General features: G+C 40.9%; 1 protein-coding gene across 2 annotated transcripts in view; it reads right to left on the bottom strand.

Moving 5' to 3' along the window:
* The window catches only part of PRKD1 (protein kinase D1), a 102,068-nt gene that overhangs the window by 12,673 nt on the left and 74,615 nt on the right, over positions 1–14,780 (bottom strand). For both annotated transcript variants that reach the window (XM_083743409.1, XM_083743410.1), the window contains 7 exons: positions 11,463–11,670; positions 9,063–9,140; positions 6,229–6,430; positions 5,443–5,566; positions 3,200–3,277; positions 828–1,107; positions 117–169 (listed from right to left, as the gene is read on the bottom strand). In XM_083743409.1, the coding sequence (XP_083599535.1) occupies positions 117–169; positions 828–1,107; positions 3,200–3,277; positions 5,443–5,566; positions 6,229–6,430; positions 9,063–9,140; positions 11,463–11,670 (1,023 nt within the window). The remainder of the gene's footprint in view (positions 1–116; positions 170–827; positions 1,108–3,199; positions 3,278–5,442; positions 5,567–6,228; positions 6,431–9,062; positions 9,141–11,462; positions 11,671–14,780) is intronic.

The following is a 14,780-nucleotide window of genomic DNA, read 5'->3' as shown; positions in this document are numbered from 1 at the left end:
TTGTCCTTCTCTAAAGAAAATGCCCAATTAGACATCGTCTCAAAGTTTCCCAAACAGATCAATGACTTTGCAAGCTGAGTTCTATCACATCTGTCACAAACAGTGAGAAAACTTACCACATTTTCTTGGACCTGGCAATTTGACACCGAGATACTGATGGATATATTTCCTAGAAAGAAAATGTATGGAAATTACTTCTGCTGTGAATGCACAGAATGATATGAATCCACCACTTGAGCGTAGTAGAGGAAAGTCCCACTGCCATAATACCGTGACCCTCACAGTATTATGGCAGTGGTGGGCTCAGGGATGAGGTGTGTTGGAGGAAGGTACCTCTTCTTCTAGAATGAACCTCCCCTTCTGGATAATGATGTATGTGATATACAGTTATTATTAAATTGATGCTGTTATATAGCAGAGGTATAACATTCCCGAACCTAACCACACCATCCATTAGGAAATATTTTTGGTTCTGAAATAATACTGCCTAATCTGTGATTCCACAGCAATATGTCAACAGCTCCTGCAAAGGTCTAGGGACTGAGGGATGGGATTCACCCCTACACTGATCTTGTGCAAAATTAATCTGTATAACCATCATGATATCCAGACATCAGAGTACGTGTTAAACCTCCTTGGAAACCACATGCTGGATAATAACAGCATAAGTGAAAGGTTGATGTCCCTAGCTGCTTACCTTAGAATAATGTATACACCAAAGTGTCCAAGTAAAATTGCACAACATAATTATACTGCCAACAAAGAGGGTCTAGTCCACATGGTGTCATCCAGAGGCTTTTTTTAAAGTAGAAAATTAATTAGCTTACGGTGTAGACTTGGTCCTGAACCAGTGGATGCCCCTTTGGGAATAACAGGCATGAGGGCATGCTGGATTGCCATCTCCCACATCCTTGCAACATCGAGGCCACAACCACTTGTGATGACATTGTTATTAGCTGGAGGGCTTGGCAGGTTTTCCACATTTTCCCCGACGTAGTATACAACATTTGCTGTGGTTATTTCAAAGCAATGGGGGTTAGCTTCCTGTGGCATTAAACTGAAGTTTTTTGCAGGTTCCAGAGATAAAATCTCAGACAATGGAATTTCCTGTGACAAATGATAATGGCGATTCATTTTGAAAACACTTTCTCATGAACAAAGAGTACTTCAAACACCTACTTGATTACAGTTTCTGAGACTCATCGCCAGCTTTTGGGATTCATGCTTTTCTGATGGTTCCCTGGGCTGACAATATGTTGACAGAGAAGGAGAAAGTGAAAGGAGGAAATCTGCTGACCCCATGGCTGCTTGACAGGGAAGGGAAGGGAAAGGTGTTTCAGGAGGTAGAGGTGGTAAGGAATGATTTTGTGAACGAAGAGAGCTGGAGTGGACAAAACTGCAACATTTTCAGAACATGGTCCAAGGCAGGATTGGAATCTGATCCAAGACAGACAAGAATCTGCAGGTTTAAAAACCCATAATTTTTGTATTTGAGCCTGGTGTGGGTGAACTTTGTCAGTATTTTTAGTTTGCAAGTAACAGCAGTCCTGTCCCATCTCCACTTTTCTTCCTACCACTTTCACAAACTCCATAAATCCTGCTAGTACTTAGGCATTGATCAGATTCCTGGCACAAATGTTAGAATGGATTTCTTGGCTGCTGGGATAACAGCTGAATAGAGAAGCTAAGGAGTCTCTTTCGTCATTTCCCTTAATAAACACCAATGAAATAAATCAGAGGCAGCTTAGGTTTAGAACCTAGAACAGCTGCACTCAGGGAAGTCCATTTTACCATTACAGTGGTAACTCTGGATGCAAATGGGATCCGTAACAGAGCCCCGTTCGCATCCCGAAGCATCTGCGGGTTGCGGTTCACCACTTCCGCACATGCACGTGACATCATTTTGAGCATCTGCGCATGCGTGAGCGGCAAAACCTGGAAGTAACGCATTCCTGGAAGTACCTTGGGTTAAGAACGTTGCTTCAGGATGAGAACAGAAATCGTGCGGTGGCAGTGGGAGGCCCCATTAGCTAAAGTGGTACCTCAGGTTAAGAACAGTTTCAGGTGAAGAGCGGACCTCCAGAACGAATTAAGTACTTAACCAGAGGTACCACTGTATAGCTGTTTTTAACATTTGATTGGGAGCCGCCCAGGGTGGCTGGTGAAACTCAGCCAGATGGGCGGGGAATGAATAAATAAATAAATTATTATTATTATTATTATTATTATTATTATTATTATTATTCTAGCTTTTTTCACCAGCCAGGGAAATGAACTTTAAATAAAGTGAGTGTGTGTGTGTGTGTGTGTGTGTGTGTGTGTGTGTGTGTGTGTCTGTGTGTGTGTGTGTGTCTGTGTCTGTGTGTGTGCATGTGATATGCTGGTAGGATGAAAAGTGGCTGGCTGGCTGGCTGGGTGAGGTTTATTTAGATCATTTCTATATGGCTCTATCTATACAAAAGCACACACAAACAAGCACATACAAACATATACCCTAAGCAGTGTTCAAGAAAATAAAGCAACAGGCAACTAAAATATTACAAAAATACACTGCTACATATAAAAATGTTACATAAATAGAAAACTATAATAAATACAAACTGATATCAACATGCCTCCCCTCTTAGCCTCCTGGCTCTCCCCCAGGACTCCACCCATCCTCCTTGGGCCCAAATAAACTCACAGGTCACCCACCAAAAATCTGACAAAGGGCTGCTGGAAACTGCTGACATCAATCTAGTCTCTCACTCTAGGCTTCTTTTTTAGGAGCAGGCTCAAGATGGATGCAGCTTCCTCAGGCTGCCCAGGGCTGTGTCATATTCAGAAATCAGCTGCATTTTTCCAGGAACAGCAGGTTTGGTAAGTTTCCCAGGGGGTCCCAAGGATGGAAAGAGGACCCCAGCCACAGATCTTTCTCTGGTGTCTCTGTGCACACTCCTCCTCCACCACCACCACCACCAGCTGCTGGTTCATGGTGGCACTGGTGAATTTGGATTGGTTTAGGCACAAGTCAAGCTATGTCCCGGTATGTCTGTATCTTTGGGAAACTATTCAGCTGATTTCCAATTCAATCAGATGTGCATGTGTGGGTGGGTGTATGGTGCTCATCCATCTCTTTGAAATATTAGCAAACACAACATAAACTTTAATCATAGCTGCATTCTGGAATGCACTATATAAAACCAGAACCCAATTTTACCTTGTAGTATTTGCTTTCAGTGTCATTTTGAAACAGTGTAATATATTTGCTGTCTAATCTCCAGTAGTGACGTTTCCTCTGTGTTGAAATAAAAACAATCAAAAAGAATTTAAGAAAATTTGAAGAAACAATGAAATAAAATTAAATGAGATAATGCAACTTGAAGATTGTGAGGGATGACAAAGAGACACCAATTTCATTTTCAATACAGAGAAGTACTCAATGGTATTGTTTTAAACTTATCCAAAAGTAATAGGTATTTTAAAAAAAACCTTTTCTCCCCTTGTTGTTCCCTGGAGACTGCATTTTCTTCTACATAAGTTTCATCAGAGATGTATACTTGGCTTCCCCCAGAAATATCTACATACAGCATGCCGTCACGTGAGTTTCAGAATGTTACTAGTAGCAACAGTTAGCATTCTACATTAATTGACCATATACAGACTGAATCTAACAGGTATTACCCTGAGTGAGCGTTACGATTACCTAGATATGTCTTTACCAGGATGTAATGGAAGTTATGCTATGTTGTAAAAGTTAAAGGACCCCTGACAGTTGAGACCAGTTGCAGATGACTCTAGGGTTGCGGTCATCTTGCTTTACTGGCCGAGGGAGCTGATGTTTGTCCGCAGTTTTTCCAGGTCATGTGGCCAGCATGACTAAGTCACTTCTGGCGAAACCAGAGCAGCGCACGGAAATGCCATTTACCTTCCCGCCGGAGCGATACCTATTTATCTACTTGCACTTTGACGTGCTTTCAAACTGCTAGGTTGGCAGGAGCAGGGACCGAGCAATGGAAGCTCACCCCATTGCGGGGATTCGAACTGCCAACCTTCCAATTGGCAAGCCCTAGGCTCAGTGGTTTAGACCACAGTGCCACCCGGGTCCCATGCTATGTGCAGTTGTAAAAAATGGGCAATTATGTTTCAACAAGAGTTAAGGTTAAGTTGTGGGTAAGAAAACGTAATTGGAAGTTTGTCTTTAATTGGAAGCTGGATAATTTGTGTGAATCTCTCCTTCTGTTGTACACTGGCATACTTACAAAGCTGACTGAGAACAGAATAGTGAGAGCCTGCAAGCCTATTCAGTATAGACCTTCCTTTCATTTATACCCATTCTGCTAAAAAGGTGATCAACCTGTGTATCACAGGTTAGATAGAATGATCAAGAGGGGGGGAAAGGACTTTGTTGGAGTCTAAATGCTCCTTCCTCCTTCATGCATAATACCTGGCCTGCACTGTGACAGCACCTTAGGGCTCCATCTGACTTTACTTGAGTTGTAAAGGCACCACTATTGTCTGTGTCCCTCTCATGCAGCCCCAGGGCCTTGGAAGATATGGCCAATGTTTGCTGCCATGATGTGTCTTCTTCCTGTGCCAGCATAAACTGAGGCAATAATATCATGGCAATAAGCCAAGGAGCATAGTCGACAGTCAGGAAAATACTGAGCCAGATGTACTAATTCTGTAAATCTCTATTATAAGACAGTTTCCCATGTAATTAGGGAATAAACCATAGTTCTGAAAAAGATGCTTTTAAGACTGTTTCCAAGATATTTTGAGGTACAAAAATAGTTGCTTTGTCCAAGGTATAACACAAAACTGGACTGACCCTCCAGGTCCAACAGATATGAAGGAAACTGGCCAATATCATTCCTCCAAAGTCTTATCTCAAAGTGCCTCATGTTACAGCATTGCACCACTGCATTGCATTGCACAGGGCTATAATTCTAAATGTGCCCTATGAAAGCTATGGATTTCCTTTTTATCTAACAACAACAACAACAACAAAAAAGATAGTCAGATGAAAGCTGTTTTCCACATCTTGATTTGGTTTCCTTCAAAGTGCTTCACATTCTACAGCATGCCAGGGATAAATCTGACCCTTCTGTTTGTTTTGAAGTCTAATCTAGCCCTGACAAAGGTAGCAAATCTTCCTTAAAACATACTTCAAGCTGTTCACATTCAAAGTTTCCACTCTGCAGTCTGAAACAGCAAGCATGCATGACTGACTTTCTCTCTTTAAAAGACTCTTTTGCTCTTAAATAAAGTTGCTCAGGCATACCTCTGCTCAAGATTTTGTTCTGTGGCTTTGGTCTGTCTTTGGAGGACCCCAAGGCATTTTGTACACGTGCAGTAATCCTTGACTGTCAAGGAGAATGAGGGAAGCACCACCAAAATCATTTGGGAGTCACAATTTATCAGTGATGTTCAGAGACTTCTTTTGCTTAACATCTTTCTTACCAGAGTGTCTTTGCTTGTGTAGTGAACCATCCACCCCTCTTTCATCACTGTGCTGCTTCTCCTTTTTGTATGTTTAATAGATTGCACTACTCTCATTAATGGAATATTGTTGCTTGTCGAAGGGCTTAAAAGAAACCACACACCAGTCAATAGATTTTAATAAACATGCAAAACAAATCTTTCTAAAGTGAGATATGTTAATTTGTTGTTCTCTGTGGCTATGTCTCCAGGAAAACAAACAGAACAAGAGAAACAAAGAGTAAGGCTAGTACTGTTGGCCCATAAGAAAAATTCCATAAGAAAAAAGTCCTATCAGAGCAGTTTGCTTTTCCAGCAAACAAGCAAGACTTTAATTCTAAAATAGCTTTGAGAAATCTACTTTTACTGGGCCAACCAAAATGACATGCAAATGAAGCAATAGGTAGCTCCTCCCACACTCCATGTATGCCATTCCGAGGGATTTTGGAGGAAGAGCAGCTGACATAAATATACTAAATAAACAATAAAAATATATACACGGCTCTGGTTACAAACTGTAGCATTATTCTGGCACACCAAGGGCATTACACAGGGGTGCAAATGTGTGGGTTGGACTTTTAGATCTGCATTTTTCCACATCTATTCTTATACACTAATATTTGCAGGAGACACTAAATTTTTAGTGCCATGTTAAGTTTCAAAAGAGGTGAAACCTATCACCTTACTCCTAGGGTGATATATTGACAGTTATAGCTAGCAGAGGTAACAGTGGAAACAAGTTCAACCATGTGCTGTGCAAAAACTCACCTGATCATCCTATTACTCTCATCCTGGTCAGGATCAGCATCCTGCATTTCTCCATTGTCATTCTGGTTCATGATTGCCATCTCAGCATCATGACCCACAGATTCCTCCATTTCATCCAAGAGTCCACTGTTTCTTTCACTGTCGTTGTCATCACTTCCCTCTTCCATGACAACATCAGACTCAGCACCCGGGCTAAGCAAATCTGGAATTATTTTGACCACGTTATTGTGAAAGCCTTAAAAACAGATCCAGTGTTAACTCTGGCATGAAACTAAGCTCGTAGATATGAATACTGCTTCTAAAAGAGCTTTTCCAGCAAACAAGCAAGACTTTAATTCTAAAATAGCTTTGAGAAATCTACTGATTTTTTTTAAAAAAATGACTAGTGTATTCAGAATGGGATGGAGAGGTTTCTTTTAACTAACAGCTAAAGCTTTAGAAAAATGGAGAAAGCTAGAGAGTTCCAGAAAGACATCTACTTCTGCTTCATTGACTATGCAAAAGCCTTTGACTGTGTCGACCACAGCAAACTATGCAAGTTCTTAAAGAAATGGGAGTGCCTGATCACCTCATCTGTCTCCTGAGAAATCTCTATGCGGGACAAGAAGTTACAGTTAGAACTGGATATGGAACAACTGATTGGTTCAGAATTGGGAAAGGAGTACAGCAAGGCTGTATATTGTCTCCCTGCTTATTTAACTTATATGCAGAATTCATCATGCGAAAGGCTGGGCTGGATGAATCCCCAGCTGGAATTAAGATTGCCGGAAGAAATATCAACAACCTCAGATATGCAGATGACACAACCTTGATGGCAGAAAGTGAGGAGGAATTAAAGAACCTTTTAATGAGGGTGAAAGAGGAGAGCGCAAAATATGGTCTGAAGCTCAACATCAAAAAAACGAAGATCATGGCCACTGGTCCCATCACCTCCTGGCAAATAGAAGGGGAAGAAATGGAGGCAGTGAGAGATTTTACTTTCTTGGGCTCCATGATCACTGCAGATGGTGACAGCAGTCACGAAATTAAAAGATGTCTCCTCCTTGAGAGAAAGACGATGGCAAACCTAGACAGTTTCTTAAAAAGCAGAGACATCACCTTGCCAACAAAGGTCCGTATAGTTAAAGCCATGGTTTTCCCAGTAGTGATGTATGGAAGTGAGAGCTGGACCATAAAGAAGGCTGATTGCCGAAGAATTGATGCTTTTGAATTATGGTGCTGGAGGAGACTCTTGAGAAGATCAAACGTATCCATTCTTAAGGAAATCAGCCCTGAGTGCTCACTGGAAGGACAGATTGTGAAGCTGAGGCTCCAATACTTTGGCCACCTCATGAGAATAGAAGACTCTCTGGAAAAGACCCTGATGTTGGGAAAGATTGAGGGCACAAGGAGAAGGGGACGACAGAGGACGAGATGGTTGGACGGTGTCCTCGAAGCTACAAACATGAGTCTGACCAAACTGCGGGAGGCAGTGGAAGATAGGAGTGCCTGGCGTGCTCTGGTCCATGGGGTCATGAAGAGTCAGACACGACTAAACAACTAAACAAAAGCTTTAGAAAAATTCCCACAAAGCAAAGCAAATAGCACAGAGGAAAATGTTGAAAATGCAAAACTGTATTAATTACAGCATGTAATACTGGAATATGGGCTTCAAACACTTCTCCTCAACTTTCTTAAAAATAGCATTTTTCTAAGCATCAAGAGTGAATCTAGAACATTGCAGCTGAGTGTGTCAGTGCATTTTCTTTTATGCTTTATCCAGAAATAACATCACACTGGTGGAATGGGGCCAGTTCTCTAGTTTCATTTCTATCTGCTGATACACGTTTTGTGCCAGGAGGAAATTGTTGAGTCTTTCCCCAATGATCCTTGCTTATTTATAATTCTACCAATCTTGCTTCCCACCTATGGAATGAACTTTTAATAAACATTTGTGTAATCCTTGGATGGATGACAATCCTCGGTGACAAACACTCTTCTGTCGTTTCCTGCGAGGCACTTCCCTAAGACAAGGATTTGGCAGGCATAACAACCTCCACCAAGGCAAGGAGAAATGGTTCTCTTTCTAACAGTGGCATATGAGAGCTTGCTTTCACAGAAAGGACTGCCTACACACAGAGCAAGAGTACACAATCGGTTCTGGGGAACTTCAACTGGGGATAGAACACTAAATGAATCTAAATGTATGCAAGCAAAATGCCCATCTAGAGATGCTGGTGAAACCTGCCTATCCGAGGCTCAGATATGAGCTTTTATGGGACGTGCAATACTTATCTCAAAGAAGAGGCAAGTTTTAGGATTCCTAAAGTTTTCTCTAGGTAGAAAACTACATTTTCAAAGGGCCAGTGGGACCTTTTTTGTCATGATGGAATGTTACCAGACACTGGAGAAGAGAGGGGGGTAGGAAGAGACACCCCTTCTCCCCTCTTTGTAGTTGTCCAGAACACAGTCACACATTTATATATAAGAAATATTGTATTCCTCTTCCTAGATTGTCTGACATGAGATTCAGTTATATGCTCCTCCTTCTCTGCCTTTATAAAATAAGCAACTACTTACGTACATAGATAAAGTAGAAGACTCACATGTTCCAAGCTTAACCTGCCTTGGTTTTCCATTCTTTATAACTCAGGAAGTCTAATAAATATGCTCACTTTGTCACATTTTAAAGCATCATATTGACAGCTCATTCTCAATTAATTTTTTAGTGTACAAGTGTATAATGCAACCTATGACTTTTCTTTAAAAATAACCCCTCATCTACTTCTAAGTGTCTTCTCTCTATGCAATAGGCTTTTAGAACATGCATTGCTACAGCCTTCAATGCAACTTACCTCCATTAATGGCCACTTCCCCAAGGCAATTATTTGGCACTTTGGGTGCACAGCGTTTGTGACAGTTGAACCTGCAATCTAATTAAAGATAAGATGCAGAATTTCAGCTAATGATACTGTGACATCAACAGGTGTCAAGATTTGTACATTGCAGCAAATAACAAAAGATCATTGTAAGATGGTCTCTTTTGGTTCGATCGTAATTCCAAACTCTGCTTTGGTGCTAACGTAAACAAGCGTGGCGTGGACCTCAGGCTTACAAAACCTGCACTTGCAGTTCCCCACTTCCCTTCCGTTGCGTCCAATTCTGCAAAGTTTGGTTTGCATTTTCCCCATGAACTAGGACTGCAAAACATGGTTTGATCCTAGGTTGCAGGGCAAATGCAAACCCTACTTTTCCGGCTGAATGATAGGACTTATTCACACAACACCAAATGTGGTTTGACATTGTATCTTACATGAGTCAGTATACAGAATGACATTTTTCTTCCTTTCTTTTTTTTTAAAAAATATTATTAATAATAATAATTTTCAAGAAACAGGAAATAAGCATGACATTATCAAAACAATTGGTTTCCCCCCTCCCCCAGAATACAGCATACTTTCCCATAAATCTATATACGTAGTTGGAGGGTGTCAGTCATCAGGGTGTTTATTTGAATACTTTTTTAAAAAACGATGCCATATTTTAACAAAAATGCCATTTAGCCACATCTATACCTCCAGAGGGGGGGAAAATCTGCACACAAAAAATCTGAACTCTGTGATCTGCATCTTTTTATTCATTTAATTGAAAGTATTTCTACATGATTCAACATTTAAATACCTCTGAGCAGTATCCAAAAATGCAAAAGAAAAGCAATAAAAAAGAGTATCATAAAAACAGAGATACAACATAAATACCAGTAAAACAGTATTACAAAAGCCACATAATAGCAGATATTATAAAAGCATCCAATCTTAGGGGGTCTAGGAAAGCCTTGGAAAAAATTATGTCTTTAGAAGATGCTTTCTGTACTTTGTCCTGGTTACCTGGCTATGGTAAGGGACAAGTAGTCACTGGTTTTATTACTGAGCCTGCAGCTGCCTGCCCACTACTGAGATCTCAATAGGCATTGCACATTCAGTTTCAAGCATATTTTTGCAGATATAAAGGCCAAAAAATATGGAGGGTTTGTTTACAGCTTAAAGCTGAAATTCTGAGCTGCATTCTATGCCAAATTCCACATACTGTGCTTTTTCTGCACCCCTGCAGAATCACATTACTCACAGATTATATATAAACAGAAAAAGCAGAATGTTGTGTAAATAATGTTCTCAGGAAGAGCATCTTTTCCTTAGGAGGTTTTGGTCCAGGAAGGTATATGGAAGCCTTGCATATTTCTGTATATTTTTGTTTTATCTTCATGGGTCATTGAACCGAAGCCTTACTTTGGCAGCTGATTTGATTGCCAAAGGTCACGCCCACTAATGATGAGAGCAGTATTATCAAAGCTGTGTGCAATCCACCATTCTGCATGAATGCTCAAAACTTCATGTTTTCATTTTTTAAAAAAATATATCTTGTTTTCTACCTCCTGTGGCTATAGTCAATGTCAGATGAGTCTGTGGTCAATATATGGTGAAATTTCTAAAGTCATAATTTGTAATGGTTATAGGGGTTGCTCGTGCGTAAGTTGCCACCACTCCTGGCTAGGTTGCCTGGTTAAACCTTTTCTGTCTGGACAGCCCTTCACTTCGTGGCTGTTTCAGTCGCTAGCAGAATCCGTCAGTGGGCGTTTCTTGAACCTCTTCCAGCAAAGAAGTTCTTTGACGCCAAGTCTCCGCCTACTCTCCCTGCGCGGAAGTCTCTCTCCGTGCTCTCCCTGCTGGTCTCCGGCGAGGAGTCCTGGAGCCCCCTCGCCGATTCCCCCATCTGCCCCCCTTTATCCCTGGTGTTGCGCTGATTTCCTTCCCCAGCCGATGAGCTGCCTCTCTCCCTGCTGGGCCCTTCTCCAGCATTCTCCAGAGGCATTGCCTCCGCCTCTAGCTCCGATGGCAGTTCCCTGACATAATTGATACAGTAGGGTTTCCAGAAGTTGTGGTCTAATGCTTCCATGTCCCACACAGTTCTTCTGAAGAGCGCAGAAGGGAACTGGCAGAAATGGACTTTCTCATCCCTCCTTCCACCCTCAGCAGCCTCCCATCCTTGCCATAGGTCAGGGTTCTTGTTGCATGTGATGGCTTGGCATGGGGGAAGGGGATCCCCCAAGATTAGGCAGAGGCAACTTCTGCGTGTACTTATCTCTGGATCCAACCCCATAAGTAGCAGCAGCAAAACAAAAACACACATATGAACTTTTAAAAATACATAACTGGAATTCTTGGAAGCATATGACAGAGCTCCTCTGATACACTTACCTTTGCATTGCAATCCCTGTCTAAAAAGTCCCTTGAGTAGCTTCTTACAATACTGACAGACCGTTGGCCGTGTATATGAATGGATCACAAACGTATGAGGCACTTTAACTTTGGAAAGCAAAATCTTGTCAAGTTGAATAGGTCGCCCAATGTATGACTGTGAATTGGATCTCTTCTCTCTCCCAAAAGACTCCAGAGGTGATTTTTGCTAGAATGTGCACATATGGAGGCAGATGTTTAAAAAGTCATTTTAGCAGACGCTGTTTTTAACAAAGATATACCTTGTACATTCAAATTTGGCTGTGCGTGTGTGCATAGTACACACGGAAATGATCTCTTCCAGCTTCTGCCTTCTGGAAGAAGGTACAGGCTTATAAAGGCCAGGACTAGCCGCCTGAGAAACAGTTTCTACGCAAATGCAATTCTGGTTCTAAACACAGCATAAGGGGTCTCTATAATATAGTGTATTTTAAAATGGGGTTTCAGAGTTTTTAGGGGGTTTTGAATGTTTTATGTAGTTTTGTAGTAGTTTTATGTAGTTTTGTAGTAGTTGTTTTCTGTAGTTTTCAATTTCATTGTTCTGCATGGGACAATGACAATAAAGATATCGTATATCGTATCGTATCATATATCGTATCGTATCATATATTGTATATCATATGTGCACATGTGTGTTTTATCTATATATTTATCTATCTAGCCATTGCATGGGCTTGTCACTGCCCTCTCCACTCCCTCACCTTCCATGGCAGCTTTTGTTGTGAAAATCAAACTTCAGGGAAGTGTGGTACCAATAAATGTCAGCGCACGGGAAAGTCTTGGGCGTTGCTGAAGGACTAGGTGCACAGTTGCTATTTTTGCATTACATTTCTTCCCCAGAACGGATTGAGTCAGTATACTTTAAAATGAGATATGCTTTTTGCTCTTCCTTAACACATGCGAATTTATGCATTAATTGAGTAAGTAATAAATCAATTATAAACACAATTAGCTAAGTTTTTTTTTTTTTTAAGCTGGGTGACAGCTACAAAATACCACCTTTGTCATTGTATGGAGTTTTGTGGATTCTCTTTCCTTGGAGATTTTTAAGTAGAGGTTGGATGGTCATCTGTCATGGATGCTTTAGTTGACATTCCTGCTTTGCAGGGGGTTGGGCTAGATGACCCTTGGGGTTCCTTCCAACTTTACAGTTCTATGATTCTAACAATGTAGGGTAAGAGCTAAGGCTTTTCTCAGAAAATACAAATTTATTGTAAAAATGCCTGCTAAAAGTAAGATCTACTGCTCTGGACTCATACTTCTTTATCCAATGTGTTGGTGGTTAGTTAAAGAGAGATGTGAATAATTTTTTTTTCCGGGTAGCCAGCCAGATTCCTGACTCAGGAAGCCTGGACACTTACCAGGAAACAATTGCTTAACTAGATTACATTATGGAAACTACAGAAGCCAGCAACCCCTCCAGGCACTAAGCAAATCAGTACAATTATTTCTCAAGAAGTATATTGCTTTTAGACTGGACAGCACTGTATTTCAAGCACCTTCTGCAAATCCTAAGAAGGTTTCACATGTGCAGATATTTAATTGGACAGCTGCCCAGCTGTTTCAGTAAAGCTGATTCAACCCAAGCAATAAAAGTATTATTAGGCAGGCTGTATTGTACTTACGTGATTAAAAATAAGCAAGGTACGTTGCCTTCGGTACAATTTAGTAGAAAATCAAATTTTAAAAGACGTTTCAGCTTTGTGTCCTTTTTTAACAACAAAATTAAAAAGGTAGCTAAAGAGATCTGGGTAGGCTAACAGAAGCTACAATGCATCTAAAGCAATTGCATCTGCTTCTACATGACAACAGCAAGGTCTTTGTGGATGAATTGAAATATTGATTGAAATAAGAGAGTGACAGCTGCTAAACAGCAACAATGGCTTGTCTGTTCTCACTTTTACTTGGTTCATTTAGGACTTACAAGCCTGGAATATGGAGAGACTATTTTATGATGTCTATTAAAATATTAATATTTTTAAAATACTACCTTTAAAAACTTGAGTCAGAGCTGTTTGAAGGACTGCCTACACACATACCATAAGATCAAGACGGAGCCACTTGTCCACTACTAAGACCAGTGAAATAGGTAGGCACAAGAGGGAGTTATCAGTGGTGGCCCCACATCATAGGAATTCACTGCCACTTGACCTCTGTGAAGCTATCACCTATTTATTTTTGCTAGCTTATTTGGGAACGATGTTCTGTGCTGCTATTGAACTTCTTGGGTTGGTTGAAAATGCTGGGGGTTTTTGGGTTATTTATTATCAGTGGTTTTATTAAAATTGTGAGCTTTGCAGGAGCCTTTAATTGTATACTACTTTATTATTGTTGGAAATTGTATATTTTATTTTAAGCAGCCTTCTGTGGGTTTTACTTATAAAAAAACAGCCAACCCATAGACACACACACACGTCATACAAACATATAGCAGGAGCACTCCAATGTCTTTTCTAACTGGAGATGTCATAGACTGAACATATGACTTATACAGTGGTACCTTGGGTTACGTACACTTCCGGTTACAGACTCCGCTAACCCAGAAATAGTACCTCATGTTAAGAACTTTGCTTCAGGATGAGAACAGAAATTGCGCGGCGGCAGCGGGAGGCCCCATTAGCTAAAGTGGTGCTTCAGGTTAAGAACAGTTTCAGGTTAAGAACAGACCTTCGGAACGAATTAAGTACTTAACCTGAGGTACCACTGCACAGGCAAAGGAGGTAATTGCTTGCCCCTGCCCCAGCTTCACATAGGGTTGGGCAAATGGTTCAGAGCTGCTGTTTGAAAAAGAGCACCAACCACATGTGCGTATCTATGTAGCCTGAGGGTTTTCATATACCCAGGCAACTGAGCAGTGGTAACTTCAAGCCCTTTTGTGAACAGTTAAACTCCTGAGAGATAGCTGATCTCTGCCAAAAGCGGGTATTGAAGTGACTTCAAAACCCACAGAGTTCTTTTACTGGTGTGGTTTGAATTCAAGATGTGCCTGCAAAGGAATATTTTATCCTTTACAGCCAAGCTTGAGCCATTGCCAGTGAGTGTGGATGTTAATGGACTAGAATAGTCCAATGGTCAGACTTCTTGTGTTCCTATGATTTCAGTGAGTCAACTCTGAGAACGGGTTAGTTGGAGATCACCCAAGACTGAACTACAAAAGCGCGTCTGAACGTCTCATTTTGGGGTTGAAAATACATTTTAAGATCAAAATACATGAAAAGTATGACCACATTTCCAAATGAAAGAAATGTGGCACAGCGCTACTTTCATTATGAAATTAAT

The sequence above is a fragment of the Podarcis gaigeae genome (assembly GCF_964106915.1).
Source record: "Podarcis gaigeae genome assembly, chromosome: 1".
NCBI classification, from domain to species: Eukaryota; Metazoa; Chordata; class Lepidosauria; order Squamata; family Lacertidae; genus Podarcis; species Podarcis gaigeae.
The sequence above is the reverse complement of the archived record's forward strand: the minus strand, read 5'-3'. Positions and strand labels throughout refer to the sequence as shown.